The sequence below is a fragment of the Leptonotus elevatus genome, chromosome 12 (assembly GCF_054856555.1).
Source record: "Leptonotus elevatus isolate MCC_2025b chromosome 12, RoL_Lele_1.0, whole genome shotgun sequence".
Lineage (NCBI taxonomy): Eukaryota > Metazoa > Chordata > Actinopteri > Syngnathiformes > Syngnathidae > Leptonotus > Leptonotus elevatus.
Genome location: NC_141250.1, coordinates 11,752,102 through 11,769,132, shown reverse-complemented (window position 1 = coordinate 11,769,132; position 17,031 = coordinate 11,752,102). Strand labels below are relative to the sequence as shown.

Sequence of the window (17,031 nt, the reverse complement as noted above, 5' to 3'; positions counted from 1 at the left end):
CAAAATGGCGTCCATTTGTCACGTGACCAGCCGTGGGCCAATCACGGCGTGACCAATCACAGCGTCATTGGTCAACTGCTGGCCACATGACATATGGACGCCATCTTGTTACCCTGGTGAAAACCGAGTTGGCCAAACTCTCTATATGGCTCTGGCACAACTAAGCCATGTCTGCCATCTAATGGTAAATAGTGATATTACAATTTAAAACTATAGGTGCATTTTCACAAATTTAAATAATTTTAATTTTTAGGTTTTCTGGGATTTTATCCCCATTTCCCCTCTGTTTTTGTGGAAAATATACAATTAATGTTAATCAATGTTTTTGAATATTTTTTGTCCGTCCGTCCGTCCGTCTGTCTATCTATCTATCTATCTATCTATCTATCTATCTATCTATCTATCTATCTATCTATCTATCTATCTATCTATCTATCTATCTATCTATCTATCTATCTATCTATCTATCTATCTATCTATCTATCTATCTATCTATCTATCTATCTATCTATCTATCTATCTATCTATCTATCTATCTATCTATCTATCTATCTATCTATCTATCTATCTGTCAAGGTTTTACACTGACAAGAGTTGGAGCCTGGAAAAAATGTATTCACTTTAGTTTCAGTGAGAAATGTTTACAGAAGCTTCACTGAATGGACTGCGTTTGTAATTGTACTTGTGTCGTGATGTTTTTTCTACAATATAGAACATCAGCTTTGCTCAGGTCAGACCATCACGGCCCGCAGAGGCATGGCGTGGAGGGTCTGGACCACGAGGACCGCACACAGACAGCGCGTTTCCTTCAGCGCGTGCTATAAACCTCCCTGAGCACACATGGCTGTAATAAGGCAACAAATTAAGCCATTATGCTGTTTTAAGGTACACAGACATCCGTGTTTAAATCGTTTTAAGAGTAGCAAGGGATCTCTCGCTCTCTAAAGTTCCACTGTTTGTCTGGGACCACCTGGGAAACCGCCACAAATGTCTCAAGATGGCATTTTTGGGATACGTACAGTTGTGTTCAGAATAACATCAATGTTTTAAAGGGAAGTCAACCCCCCAAAGATTCTTGACAATAATGTTATATGTGACCTCACTAGTCATGACATACGGATTAATATTACATTGGTGGAATATGAGTTGAGCAGCAAAATCCTTGAGAAAGCTTCCGAACGCAGGTGAGCTGTGATTGGTTGTTGCCAAAGCCCTGAGCAACATTGATGCCATCTTCAGTTGATAGCAAGTGGCAAAATGGCCGCCCCCTAAGATGGACAAAAACGGCTGGATTTTGCTTCATAACTCATGTTCCAAAAATGTAATATGAAGCAGAATGTCATGTTTATAAGAGTGAGGTCACACATAGCATAATATTGTCAAGAAATGTTTAAGGTCGACTTCCACTTCCTTCCTCACAGTTATTTAGCAATTTCATAGTTAGAAGCTATTTCAGAGAACTGCTTGACATCTGTATTGCATGGAGTCAGCCATCTTGGTTGGCCACGGGTGAACTGCTTATCCTGCACGAACAAGTGGAGGCGGGGAACGGCGATTAATGACGGTGTGCGTTTTACCTATAAAAGCTCATTACGACGACATTGGAAAAACGGATAGCTCGGGGAAGTTCTCCGTCTACTGACAAAAGCAATGGTGTCTCGTAAACTTCCTAAATAAACACGCCCTTCATTGGGCTCTAATAAATTAGGCGGTATTTTTTCCGACGCACTCTCTCCGTACCTTAGGCGATGAAACTGCGCCAGGAATCGGGAGTCCATCTTGAGGAATTTTAATCGGGGGGGGGGTGGTTTTTAATAGTTTTCCATGCGCCATTGGAAAACACATAAAGAGACAAGAGGAGGAGGAAGAGGAAGAGAGGGCTTCCCTAGGATGTTGGGAAAACTTAAAGCCACGTGAGACTGTGAGCTTCTTTTGGTGTGTTGCGTGTCATCGGTAGATGGCAGCAGGCCTCACCTGTTGTCCATTGTGCAATTATGAAAGCAGCAGTGTGGAACGTGGAAAAAGGAGTTGTATTTTTCAGGAAAATGTCATCATATTATTGGAATAAAGTTGTCATTTTTAACGAGCGAATGTCAAAAGTCCCGCACAAACCTGAACAGAGCTGTGTGAGAGAAACAATCATTGTTTCTTTCCAGAGAACTCATGCCGCAATGTCATGGTTCATCGCTACAATATACTAAGTTTATTACAAATTTTGGATTACAATATAGTGACTTTAATTAATTAGACTATAAATTAAATACCTTTGTTTTTGTCTTGATATTATAATGCCAATCTCATTCATCTTTCTTTTCGCTTCCCCACTCCTATCAAATAATGAATTTATTTTAATTGATTTTTTCATTTATATGATGTTTTCATGTTACTGCATATCACCATTTTACAACTTGTGGTTACTTATATTAAAATGAAAGTTCTTCTTCTTCTTTTTCTTCTTCTAATAATAATAATAATAATAATAATAATAATAATAATAATAATAATAATAATAATAGTTTGTCTTCAAAGACAGTTTATTCATGTAAAATTTCCATTTTTTTCCCCTTATAGTCTAATATAGAGACTTTGTTCTAATACTACCACTTTATATTTTTCTAAAATTATGACTCAATAACTTTTTCTCATTATTGTAAAACTAACTTTTTGGGGTAATATTGCATCTTATTCTTTGAACTTATTCCACATTGTTGTAAAATGATGACTGTTCTGGTAAAATTTGGATTTTCCCATAAACTCATATCGAAACTATCATAACCATAACATTTTCCTCATTATTCTATAAAATTCGGACTTTTTATACATAAGTCAGGAACCATGCATACGTTTTGGGAAACAATTCTCATTTTATAGTCTCTAAACACCACCACAATATTTGAAACGAAATGAACAAAATGTGCTTTAACCACGACTTCCAGCTTTAATTTGAGGGTATTTACATCCAATTTAGGTGAACGATGTAAGAATGTTCTTGTAGAATTATGACTTATTTTGCTCATAATATCGCAATTTTCTCATAACTTTTTCACATTATTTTAAAAATATGACCTTTTTCCCAAAAGATACAATTTTATTGTAATATTTCAACTTTTGTTTAATAACTTTTTAATATAAAATGTATTTAACAGCTACCACTCCCCCTGCAATCAGGTTCAGGCACTCGCACCCTAGACCCCCCCCCCCCCCCAAAAAAAAGGTGATTTAGATTCTACATTGGACTCCTGATTCGATCTACTGTAGTACCATTCTGCACCACTGGGGTTCTTCAGGGGTTTATTACTGGTAATTAACAATTTTAGAAAGGAAAATAGGAAATCCTGCGCGGCATGCAGCACATCTTTGCATGGAGTTGTGTGAGGCCCAACTTTGGTAATTATGCTTATGAGTGCAGGCTGGTGGATCAGTGAGAAGGAGGGCTGTGTCTCTATGTGGTGGTCACCGTCAATTTCAGTCATGGCCAATCAAAGTGTAAAATTGATTGATTGATTGATTGACTGAGTGATTGATTGTGACGTCCATGTATATGCATCTGTCTGTCTTTCACCATCCCAAGGTGGCCAAGGTCATTTGGTGCAAAGTGTGACAAAAACTGTTAATTACTGTATGCATGTTTTTATAAAGTACAATATTAAAGAGTGTTATGTTTCTCAGTAAAAAAAACATTACAAAATGGTGCTGTTTTTTTTTTTTTGGGTGGGGAGGCTGTACGGATTAATGTTATTTCCCTTCATTTCAGTGGGGGAACATGATTTGAGTGTGGTCATGGAGCGAAATTAATTCACTATCCCCAAATTTGCATCATTCCGATAGGCACGTGACTGGACATCTGCTTTTAAAACGTGCTATATAGAACCATTGCATAATAGTTGGATCGGTATAGAACCACTAAGAATGGGTGCTAAATAGTTACCAGACAAATAACCACATTTGAGTACAATTTTATTATTATTATTATATAAAAGTTTTTAAAGCTACTGACGTCACTAGGTGGTGCCTCTAAAATGCACACATACAACACCACAGTTCTTGTTGTGACCTTTGACTTGTCCCAACATCCAGGAATTACACTTAAAAATTTTTTTTATAACATATTTAATAATATTCACTTTTTTGTAAAGGTCTATAACATAGGTGTCAAACTCCGGTCCTTGAGGGCCGCACTCCTGCAGGTTTTGGATGTTTCCGTTCTCCAACACAGCTGATATATGATATATAGCAAGCTCTGCATAAGCCTGATAACGATCCTGCTGATTGGAATCAGCAGTGTTGGAAGAGGGAAACCTCCAAAACCTGCAGGACCCTCGAGGACCGGAGTTTGACACCTATGGTCTATAAGATACAGTGCTATTTTCTTAGTTAAAAGATATAACAAAAACAGCAGCAACAACAAAAGCCTTATTTTGTGCGGTGGGCTGGAAGCAGTGTTGGCACAGTTACCTTGAAAAAGTAACTTGTTACTTTACTGATTACATGACTTTAAAAGTAACTCAATTACTTTACTGATTACTTGATTTTACAAGTAACTATGTTAGATTAGAAATTGCTTTAGTTAAATCCTGACAACCTGACTTAACGTAAAATTGACAACCATTTCTGCCAATGCTTAATTGGATTTTTTTTATTACAAATAAAATAAAGACAACCTTTTTTGATTTAACATAAGTGATTATTTAAAACCCAAAAAATAAATGAGACGGATTTCACTTGACATAACTGCAGTACACTTATATCGACACTATATGGCGCTCACATTCACCCATGAATTTTTTTATTTGCGGGTGACAGGAACTGCAAAAATACGTGTGTATTTGATGGCCATTTATAATGCATTGAAAAAACCCCAATTAACTCGAAAACAAATAAATCTCCAATAAACCTTGTCCGTGAAAAACGGGCGTTAGCTCCTCCAGCTCCAAAAAAGATTGGATTTTTTTTTTATCCACCAATAGGTGAATCCGCGTGTGTCGAATCGCGAGTAAACGGGGGTCCACTGGACTGCCAAATCCGCGGCTGTGCACTGTCAGCAATCCACCTGCCCCACGCTCCTCGTGCTTGTCACTCAGTACTCGGCCCGCCAATGATGGGACGCGGCTGCCCGCGACCCCGCCCACCCTCTCGCCCTCCCCTCCCTCCCCCAGCGTGTAAATTGAAGTTTCTCTTTTTAGTTTCCCGGCTCCCAGCGTTGCGCGTCAGTACTGCGCGAATCGCGGAGGGATTAAAAACAACCACGGCGAGTGGAGCATAGCGGAGCGCGTCTCGTGTACAGCGGAGCATCGAACACCACCACTACCACCACCACCATGTTTCCCGGGAGGCTGCGGGCGTGCGCGGCCCTTTGCGTGTGGATTACGGCGCTGGCGAGCACGCGGAGCGGCGGCGTGGGCGCGAGGAGGCAGGACGACTCGTTCACGGCGGCGTCGGCGGCGTCCAGCGTGTACCGAGCCCGGTGCGCCTCGCGATGCCTCAGCCTGCACATCACGCGCATCTCCGCCTTCTTCAAGCACTCGCAGGTACTCACTCGCGGGGGTCTTCTTTTTGCGTGCCAATTAAAAAGCGCGTCCACGTGAAGTCTAAAACGCGCGGAGACACTTGCAAAGTTAATGTGAACCATTTCAACTTGCTGCAAACCCTCATTAACTCTTATTTGAAGCGACTGCGTTTGGACCATCGAAAGCATGAACTGCAATCCAATTCCCTTTTCTTTTTTGGGAAACAACTTTGGGTGATGCTTTTGGACAGCAACGATGTGTCCATGTCCAGATATCAGGATTTCAAAAAATAATCTCTAGCCGTCTATTGATTTTTTTTGGTAGTGCTTGTTCTCATTTGCGTGGCTAGTGAGTTGGAGTCCATCCCAGCTGACTTTGAGCGAGAGGCGGGGTACACCCTCGACTGGTGGCCAACCCATCGAAGGGCAAATTTTTCTTCAATTTTCTCCAAATTTTCCACTTAATACGCCATTCACCAATGGAAAAAAAACTGTAGAAAATATTGGCATACGTACAGTAGATCTTTGGATCACAAAATTTGGACATAATACAGTAAATGCTTTTCCTTGGACAGTGTGTTAAGATGGTAAGTATTGTGACCAATTCACAAACACAGAAACCCAAACACGGCGGGTGAATAATGCGAAATTATTGACACATATTGAGCTAAACTTGCCTTAATTTTTGATTTTTATAGATTTTATAGATATAAATTTTTTTCAGACATGCTTTTCATTGGACAGCGACTCTATGTAAAGTGGATAACATTATTACTTATGAATTAGGGTGTCTGAAATTTCACATCCCTTCCTAATTTTGTCAAGCTTTTCCATTCAAGACCCACAAATGAGAAAAACTCAAACTTGGACAAATATGCAGTTGAAAGATCAACATAATTAAATGCAATTCTCTTTGATTTTAGGCCATACAAAATTTGGAGATGCTTTTCACTCAACTGCGATTAAATGTTAAAGTTAATGAATCAGGTTTTCTCTACCGTGTCCAATTTATCTCAAAATGTTCTCAACATTTTCTGTTCAAGACTCAATTTATAAACCCAAAATTAAACTGTAAAAACACTTGGGTCAAAAATAACCCAATTTTGGTCAAATATGGACCAATCTACTATTTGGTTCAATTTGACCAACTGTCTCGCCTTTTTTTTTAAGCAATCCTAATTTTCACCTTCTTACATACAAAATGACCCAATTATTTTAAAGTTAGTTCAAATTGACCCAAGTAGTGAATCTGTCCATTTAATTTTAAATTTGTATTTTTTTAAAACCCAAACTGTGTTAGTTTATAGAGCAAGTTTGGCTTTATAAATTGGGCCTTGAGCAGAAGGTTTGGGAAAATGACAACAAAAAGACAACATTTTTTGGGGAGTTAGTTCAAATTGACCCAGGTAGAGCATTGGTCCTTTTTGTTATTTTTTTTTTAAACCCAAATTGGATTTTTAACCCAAGTGTTTTTACAGTACATATTTGGGTTTATAAATTGGGTCTCAAGCAGAAGATGTTGGGGAAAATATTGGGTCAAAAATGACCCAATTTGGCTGATCCACTACATTGGTCATGTTGACTCAATTTCCCCCAAAAATCTGTTGCTTTGTACAAAACAACAACAAAAATATGTAATTTTGTACAAAATAAGCCTGGAAGCTACCCCAAGTAGCGGGTTGGTCCCTTGTGGGAAAACTACGTCATGCATTGACTTCAACATTGACATTATAGTACTTTTTTTTTGGGAGGGGGGTGGGGGTGGGGGGCATATCGTCCTGGTTTCTAAAGTTAAAAAAATTGCCAATTTCTTTCTAATTTTCCCAAACCTTTCCACTCAAGACCCAATTTGCAAATGAAAAAAACCCAAACTTGGCCAAATATATCACCCATTTCCATAATATAGACATATATTGTAAGACATTCACAACAAATGTGAATGAAAAAGCCCTTTGCCATGAACGTGTGTACCTACCTACAGCAAATATGGCTTACAAGCCCAAATATGGGCATGCAGGTCTGCTTTAAAGTAACAGTATGAAACTGCAGCTCTTCAGCCTAAATCCAATGAATGCTTGTCATGTTTTATTTCTATCAACGCAAATGGGAGAAAAAGCCCTGAAGCAAAACTTGACTTCAGTCAGCACCTCCCAAAGTGATGTGAGCACCCCCCCCACCCCTTCTTTCCCTCATCTTGTTTATTCATAGGGGGGATGCTGTCACTAGTATGCGGCTCCCGCAGAGGGACGCCGGTGTGAAGTAGCTGCATTCTGCGCATGAGTCAGTGTGTGGTGTCACAAGTTGTTTTTCACACTCCGGCGGACTCACTGTTCTTTCCCGGGACGGCGGAGAAAAGAAGCGGCCGCTGATCCTTCAGCCGTGTGTTTGCCGGGTTCGCCTCTTCTTTATGTTCGCCGCATTTGCATTTGCAAAGCCCCCATCGAAGCCGGGCCATTGTCGGCAAAGCGTCGCCGGACCTGGGCACATTTGTAATGAGGCCTAATTAATCAAGAGGTCAAGGCTTTTGTCTCGGTGTCACTTTGAAAGCGCTAATTGGACAAGTGGCAGTGGTTCTAAATGCAGGATAATACACACGCTGAGTGAAGGAGTCACTTGAGTAACGAGGAGAGAGAAAAACATGCGGCACTGCACATCCAGAGGACACTGTGTTTCTTATTAAAGTGCGACTTGGCGAGAAATGTCGAGAATTTGTTCGTGGGGTTGTCCAAGTTATTTTTTTAATGGCTGCTTTGGGTTTGCAAAGTTACGACATTAAATCAGCCACCAGCTGGCTCCATGCTCCGGTGGCTGATGGAGGATCTTCCCCCTCGTGCACTACAAATATTCGACAGTAGAGCCTCTCGGGTGGAACTCCAGTCATTCCTGCACGCAGGTCCACTTCCGATTTGGAAATAATTGAAAAGATCTGTTCCTGGCTCAATCTGTCCCCACCCTAAGTGATTTGTGAGCGACCCGATTTACGAGGTTCAGTAATTTTTTTTGTGTCTGGCACACTAAAAAAGAGAGAAAGGTTTTATTGGCGTTTGTTTGTCTTTGTTTGAACAAAACTACCATTGATCAAGAAATATTTTGATAATCAAGATTTTTGCCAATTTTTTGATGTTACGGACCAAACCAGGAACACAATCACAATGAATTTATGTTTGTGCATTTTCCGCAATCTCATGTTTTTGAATGAAGGTTGAAAATATCTGATGAATCGATTAATCAGCAAAATTATTGACAGATTAAGCAATTATTGAAATAACCGTTAGTTGCAGCTCTAGTTATTGCTACATAGCAACATGTTTCTTCTTAAAAACATGTGGAATTTTTTGGGGGTTGGTTTATTTTGGAATTCTGAAATGGATTATTGGCATTTGAATAAAGTGTGAAATGAAACCACCTTTAGTAAATCTTTTATTTTCTGCCTATTTCTGAAAACTGCCCCTGATTAAACAAACCAGTAGTGGCTTCACACGAGCGCCATTTATTTGCAGCGCTGACACAGAGGGGAATATCAGAATCTCTAGAAGATTCCAATAATACTCAAAAAAAATAGCTAGATTCATTTCTCATCACATTTTTTGGGGGGTTGAAAAATAGTTGCTGGAGTGTTCAGAAAAGTTGCCAAATACAGTCCCAAAAGTTGCTAAGTTGGCAACACTGAGTAAGTTAAACACAGTCATAATAACTTTTTGAATACGTGTACGAAAAAGCCAAAGTAAATGCAAACATTTGGATCGTGTCTGACTAAAGTAAGACGACACGATCTTGTAACACCACTGAGTCTTTTTTGAATTCGACCCTGGTTACTTCATAGCAGCTTTGGCCGAGGTCACTTCTTCTTTTGGATTAACAACAAAGAAAAAGAAAAGTACTGTGAGGTATGACATGATACGTTCGCGTCTTGTGTCGTGTCAGCCATGATGACTGTCGGCTACCTTTCAATCAACAATGTTTTGTGCAATATTAGAGTTAAAAGCAAAGCAAAGCAGCACAAGCACCTCTAAAAATAGAAGGCCAGTGTTGATAATATGCAACTGTCTAATGCACACTCCTTTCATGTGGAAATGGTGTGCGTGTGTGTGTTGGGTGTTGTTCAAGGTCCGGTCAGCTGCAACAACACATGGCACTTGCCCTCCCCCTTGCCCTCTACCCCCCCCCCCCCCCCCCAATAAATACCAACAAATGTAGCTGTGCGAAGGACCACCGTTGTCTTTCTAGCAGGGAGGTCACCTTCCTGCTAAACGCTGGCGCCTGATTTGCGCTAAACGTGCTAAGCTCCCGCGTAGCGTTGCTGCGATAGTCGGCGCAAACTGCAGGTGGATCCGCTTCCCTGCGGCACAGGATCTCATTACGCTAACAGGCGCGCAAGCAGCTCAGACTGCCACTCTAATGACTAAGCTCTTAATTTGGGGGGTCACTCGATACGTGACTGGGAGCACCTTACACTGAAAAGGAACTGAAGAAGTCTGCTTTGTCTTTAAGGAGAGCTGACTTTGTTGTTCGTATTCAAATAGTTGGGTCTCTGGAGTGCCTTCCCACTCCTTAAGTGTGAAATTAAGTACATGTTTTATCTGGCTATTTTCGAACATGTGTCTGTGAGCAAGCTGTTCTGTACTTCTGTCCCACCCTTACGTAATAGTTGAGCTAATTTACTTAATAACCACCCCCGCAGTGAGTTTCTCCGCCCATGACTTGGCAGCTAGTCTCCTTGATGTGGGATTGTCAAATGACACTATTAATAATAATACATCTTAGATTCATGGAGTGCCTTTCAAGCTAAGCACGGTTGCTGTTAGCGCAGATTAGCGTTGTGATGACATGCTAACGTCATGAATGATAAAGCAATCCAATCTGTCTGTGTGCGTCGCTTTATGTGGCGGTGGACGCAGTGGGGTTAAAATCTGCTCTTGTGGGATTCTAGAAGTCTCCAATAACACCACAAAAGCGGCTAGATTTGTTGGCCATCGCGTAGTTGCTATCTCCGCCCCAGTCCTCGCGGTAGCGAAAGCCAGCATTTGTAAGAAATGGAACCACTCCCCAAAGTGATTGGAACCAAAGTGTGACAAGTGGATATTCAGTGCACTGTAATTCTTTATCCTTTCTACATTAATGCGAAACATGGGAACTCTTTCAAATTGTGGAGAGAGAAAAAAAGCACAATCCGTCTCCTTTAATGTCACCGTTAATCTATAGAACGTGTCAGTCGTTGTGCTTTTGCTGAATGAGATATATCAGATGTAATTTAAAGATCTGTTTTTCATTTTCTGAATCATCTTCACTGGACTGACACTTGGAGGATTTAGCACTTGCAGATGTCAGTGAGGAACCTTTTTTTTTTTTTTTGGTCTTATGTGGTAAACAATCTTTGTTTTAAATGTCAGAACGAAGCCTCGAGTAGCTTGGTTCGTCCATCGCTTGCCAGCGTTGTAGACGAGCTAGTGATGTCATAGCGGTCGCGAGAAGCAGATTTATTGACACGTCTCTCCACATTTGTCACCCCAAGTATAATTGACAGCGGGGCAACACCCAAGCATTCTGTAAATATTAGCCACATGTTTGAGAGCAAGCTGGGAGGCAAGCGTCAGTCTTGTCGTGGATTATTTGTGCGAAGAGCCAAAATAAAAAAAACAAGGAGTGTCCAGTGAAGCTCTTGTAAAAGCCATAAAAATCTGACACATTCAATTGAATGTTTTATTTCTTTAAATTAAATTAATTAAAAAAAAACACTTTGGAAAAAACGATTAGTCCTTGTTTGTGACTTTGACATATCATTGGTCACAGTGGAAATCAGACCTCCGCCAGGGCTTGTCTCGCATGTGGAGGTCTTAATGAAGACAACGTAAGCTTTAGTTCGTACTGATTGTCCAAATGTCTTTCTAGGGTTGCTCTATTCACCTTCATGAACGTCAAACTCCTGCATTGCTTATTGATTAATGTTATCATTAACATTCATGCATTCGTCACTGAGAGATAACAGCAATCGTGACAGTTTAGTACCGTTAGTGTAATCTGTGTCGAAATGTACGGTGTCTCGGATTGCCCACCCTCCAAAACGGTGTCATGGAAATCGGTGAAGTCGTTTTTTTCCTATTCCTGCAAATGACCAAAGATGAAAAAGTAACAGATTGTTCATAACTAAGGTGCTTATGCTCCATTGTCTTCTGAATCCGTATTGCGGATCATCGTTTTTATCTGTAGCTATTTACAGTATGGTTGACCACAGGACGAAATGATTAACATTTGATTGTGTTCTGCAGTGTGAAACTGGGACTTTTTTTTCCAACTCAACAAATTGTCAACAGATTTCAACGCATGTTTGTTCGGACCCAAGGACAAATATAAACTTCTGCTCATGTCCTGGATGCGCACTGCGGATCATTATCTTTAACACGAATGTTTCTGAAACTCATTTGTTATGTGCTGTTGTTTCTTTGGTTTGATTCAAGGACAAATGAGTAAATTTTCGACACTGTTGTGTATGCACGATGTGCACTTTGATCTTATTTTTAAGCGCAGATGTTGCTCAAAAAGTTGGGAACATTTAAATGTAATTTCGGCTGAACCTTCCTTGGTATCATTCAAGGACAAACGGATTAAATTGAGGAAATGTGGTTCTGGATGATTTATTTTTTATTTTTTATTAATTAATTGGAAATGACTCAGACATTGTGAATGCATTTTGAATGCACTTTGGTAGAAGAATTATTCTGATTGCGTTCTGGATCAATAGTGGCAATCTGGGTAATGTGGATATTTCTGGGAAAAAATGTGAATGAGTTTTAACGAGATTTGTTATGAAACTTCTTGATTTACCAACGAACCAATCATTTATAATTTATAGATCTGCAGTAAAGGTCATTATGATAAGACTAAAAAAGTTGCGCAAAGCTTTCAATGAAACTCGATATGCATCTTGGAGGCCCAACGGTGCGGATATGAGTCTTTATTTTATGTTTTTAACATTTAAAATGGCAGCAACTTTGTATAAACCAAGAACGAGTGGTCCTTTGTGAGGATTAGGATCTTTATGTCTTTTTTTTTTTAAATCATGGACTTTATCAGAATGTGAATGTATTTGAATAAAATGTGATATGTAGCCTTGGTTCGAGCCAAGGACCCAAGGATGAATTGATTTATTTTGATAATATGGTTTCAATTAAATGTCTGTAGCTTTGGTAAGACCAAAGAACCGTTTGAGACAAGTAAAAAAAAAGCTTTGTTGAGTAATTAAATATCAGAAGATCTCTCTACTGCTAGGTAATTGTTAGACGGACCCCCAAGTACTTCAAAGCCCCTCAAATCCTAATTGTTTAGGATCTTTATTTAGGTGCGGCATATGTGCCCTTAAGTGCGTTATTCCGAGGATCCCTATAACGAAGACAAAGGACACATTGGACTCCGCTCTCTTTTCAAGTCCTTTTCTCTTTCTCCTTCCTGCAAAGAATCAGAACACCTCCAAACATAAATCCTATTCAAATAACACTCTTCCGATGTAAACTGAGAGTCTTTCAATCCAAACCAACAGGGAACAAAAGCCAACCGTTTCTCAAAAGGTACAACCCGGAGATAAAAGAGGTTTTGTCCGTGTTCCTCCGTCGTCTAGACAATACAACACGCCCCCGTCCACCTGCTCCGACTTCTCAGCCGACAAGCGCTGCCCGTGTACCTCTGTGATAAATGTCCTGTTTACACGAGTCAACCAGCACCAGAAACAAAAGCAACAGGCTTCACCGCCGCCTGGGCCTCCTTCTCCTTGACCCCCCCCCCCAAATCACACCGGAGGATATCTGGAAAACATTCATTGGTTGGGGTCCTTGACAGTCGCCCCGGCTGCGTAATGTTCATACTGCGGAGGAATGTCATGGTGAGTCAGGGCGATGAAGTCCTGACCTATAATTATTCCCCGTCGGTCCCCGACATGGTGGGGTCAGGCCCTGGACAGCTGGGGCAACATCCTGCCGCGTTCTCTCCTTCAGAGATGCTGTCACAGAACCAAATTAGATCCTCTGTGGATCCGTGGATGTGGTCCTGTCAACGTTTTATTGATGGACGGGGGAAGTCGTCAAGAGTAAAAAAAAAAAAAAAAAAAAACGGGATTAATGATTTTGGAAGTGGTGTAGAGTCATGACAGTCTTAATAAATTACCAGCGGAGGCGTTTGCCTCCAGTCTGCATGTCAAGGTCTTATTAACGGGTTGCCACCAACAGCAGATTGAGCTTGGTTGTATTGATCATTCCTCATAAGTTAGTGAGCACCACGGCGATTTAATCATCCCCTACCAAACAGAATGATGCACTGGCGAGGAATAATTCACTTTTTAATCAACGCTTGGCCAAACAGAATTTTCTATTACGTACAACAGGGCCGGGAAGCAGCTGATGCATGCCCCGGCCAAGCTGGTGCTCATTTTTACCCCACCAACGGAAGATTTCTCATTTCCTCGCCGCTTTCACTCATACATTTTTCATCCTTATCTGCAATTTTTTTTGTGTGTAAGAGATTCTCTGGAGACATGATCGTACAATCACAAATTCCTTTGAAGCCGTTTGACCAGTACCCTTGACTCTAAAAGCTCAGCACTTACCGGCACTGGATGTCAAATTAAAACCCTTTAATGATAAATTCCCTCCAAAGGTCTCATGGGATTTTTTTTCTTCTGGATTACATTGTGGGAAACGGCTTTGAACTTGATATTGAACTTGAGCAGACTTTGTGCCTGCCGACCCCCTCAAGTCTGGCTGAATCCCGCAGCCTCCGAGCGTCCACAAGTGAACTTCCGATCCAGCCTATCAACTGGAATGAAAGTCCTTTATGACTTCAATCTGAAATTTGTCATCACGTTTTTATGGCCTATTCAAATAAGACGGAGATAAGGCGCGTTGGCTTTAAAATGGATGAATTTGAACAATAGATCAAATGACCTCGTGTTACATGGCAAGAGAATTTATGACCTGGCTTGCTTGGACTTGCGGATGTTATCAAACCACTGCATGAGAACAAAACCTAATATGTGTGAAAAGTGTTTAATGAGGTGTCAACGCGCTGATTTACAGCTGCTACCTTGAGGCGCAAAAGTAACTTCCATTAATAGAACAACTGTTTTTCTTCAATTAGTGGCCTTCACTGTAATAAGCAAATAAGTGCCTCCGCCCAAATAGATAGTATCATTAGTATTGTAGTACATCTGTGTACGACTGACTTCCGTTCCTATGGCGACGACCTCCCCCAATCAATCCAATCAATCTCTATTCCACATTAACCTTGCTCTGCAAACTGAGTTCTAGCTTTAGGCCTATTTGTGAGTTCACAAACTCCTCAGCCTATATCAGATGATTTTGGGTTGAGAGTCAGGTATGAATCTTGGGTCCTGTCTCCCTTTGTAGAGTTTGTGTGTTCTCCCTGTATGCAGGACCAAAATTGCCAAAATTAAAAATAAATAAATGAATAAAAGTGAAAATAAAAATGGATATAAAAAATATAATTCAAAAGTTAAATACAAAAAATAGATTTAAATGGAAATAAAAACAACAAAATACATATCCCTAAATAAATAACTAAAAGTCCACAAAAAAAGTTAGTTTAGTACACGACCTCTCTCCTAAAGTTAGCCAGGACTGACTCCAGCTCAGCAGCAACCCTCATGAGAAAGGATACAAAAAAATGCCAAAATTAAATATAAATAAATGACTAAATAAATGAATTAAAGTGAAAATAAAAATGGATATAAAAAATAGAATTCAAAAATTTAATACAAAAAATTTATACGAATGGAAATAAAAAAACATTCATACAAACACATATCCCTAAAAAAAAAAAGTGAAAAAAAAAGATTGAAAAAAAAAAGTCGAAATAAATATAAAAATAAATATATAAATAGAATTAACTATCAATTATTAAATAAAAACGCTCTGCTCTCACATTTATTTATTTCATGCTGCAGATGCTGTCAGGTCGAAATGTTATTCAAATGAGGGGGCGGTCCTAAGCGTGTCTTGGGTTGGGCTCCGCTGTTGCCATCATTGTGAATCACTGTTTAGTACACGACCTCTCTCCTAAAGTTAGCCAGGACTGACTCCAGCTCAGCAGCACAACCCTCAAGAGAAAGGATACAAAAAAATGGATGGATTTCATTGTGTGGAATTCATTGCATAGAATTTGAAATCGAACTCTAGTCCTGTGAAAGCACATGGTTGGTTGACACAAGTCACTTCACAGTTGCAGTTGGAGTCGGACTCTTCTTCCTAACTTCTTGGACGACGATTCCCGTTTTGACCTATCAGAAGGCACATGGGTTTTAAGAGAGCCATTCATTTAACGATGTGCTAATTATTGGTATTGTGGAACTGCATTGTTTTGGTTTCATGGCTTGAAAATGTAATTTTAGAAACAAAAAAATAGCTTGCGGCAGCTGCATGAAAAGCCTTGTCACGTCTTCTTGTGTGGCTTGGCTTTCACACCATCGTATTTTTCTCAGATGAAAACTGCGAGTTTGCGGGGACATCCTCCCGCAAGCAGCACAAACATCAAGTCTCCACAAGCGTGACCTAAAACCCTCGCTGCTCTCAATCTTCTTTGCGCTAATATCGATTCAACGTATGCATCTGCAAATCCTCTTACGGCGCCTGTTTACAATCCAGCAAGGCCGAAAACATGTTTTCCCCCTCATTATTTTCTTCTCTTTCATGTTCTCCGTCAGCTGACCACTTCATCTGAAGCCTCTTTTGCACTCGCCACGCAAACGCAATTAAGCCGGCCGAGGGTGACAGCATCATTCCTCACAGTGATAGAAGTCAGGAAATGACCCGCTGCTCCCTTGCTCGACGGCTCCGCATATTTACAGCGCACCACAGCACAACACTGGGAGCAAATGTTGGGCCCCCGCCGTTGCGAGCGCAAGGTGGCACTTCAGGCGCAATTAGAGGGAAATGGTCGGTATCTGCAGCCCTCGCAGGCACTCTGACATCAGTTCCCGCCTCAGTGACCTCGGGGACGTCTGTTGAGAGATCAAACGGATCGTCAGAAGAGCTGAGGTCGCCGCGTTGGGGCTGAAACTGACCAGAGGCTCGCCCTGCGGGGAACTGGAGTGCTGACCCCACTTTTCTGCTTGAGTTACACACACTTAAAGCGCCTCTTTTGTGTGTGAGCCGCATGGGAGTTGATCACAAAAGGCTATGGCTTAAAGCGGGGCATGGGTTTAATTAAATGGCTTAAGTCCGTTTTTTTTTCTTATTTTTTTGTACAAAAAAAAATCTATTTCTGCTGATGCAGTCAAAATCTTACGATAATAAAGTTTCATTTTTCACAGAGAAACCGTGTGAGGAAAAGCACAGTAAACAATTTGACGCAAGCGCTTGGCCTCTTCTTTTTTAGTGGAAGAATTGTTCAGTACATGCCACCATTTAGTGATGGTTATCTTTGCTCGCAACTTAAGGCAAAAAAAGCTTGTATCTCGGAAAACTCCTGAATCAGGTCACTCGTAAGTGGAGGTACCACTATTGCAGAAAAATTGTATAGTT

General features: G+C 40.5%; 1 protein-coding gene across 1 annotated transcript in view; it reads left to right on the top strand.

The window, feature by feature from the left end:
* Window positions 1–5,176: 5,176 nt before the first annotated feature.
* anos1 (anosmin 1) overlaps window positions 5,177–17,031 on the top strand; it is a 62,145-nt gene continuing 50,290 nt past the window's right edge. Inside the window, exon 1 of the mRNA XM_086091630.1 lies at window positions 5,177–5,528. Within this exon, the coding sequence (XP_085947756.1) occupies window positions 5,319–5,528 (210 nt within the window). The 5' untranslated portion in view covers window positions 5,177–5,318. The remainder of the gene's footprint in view (window positions 5,529–17,031) is intronic.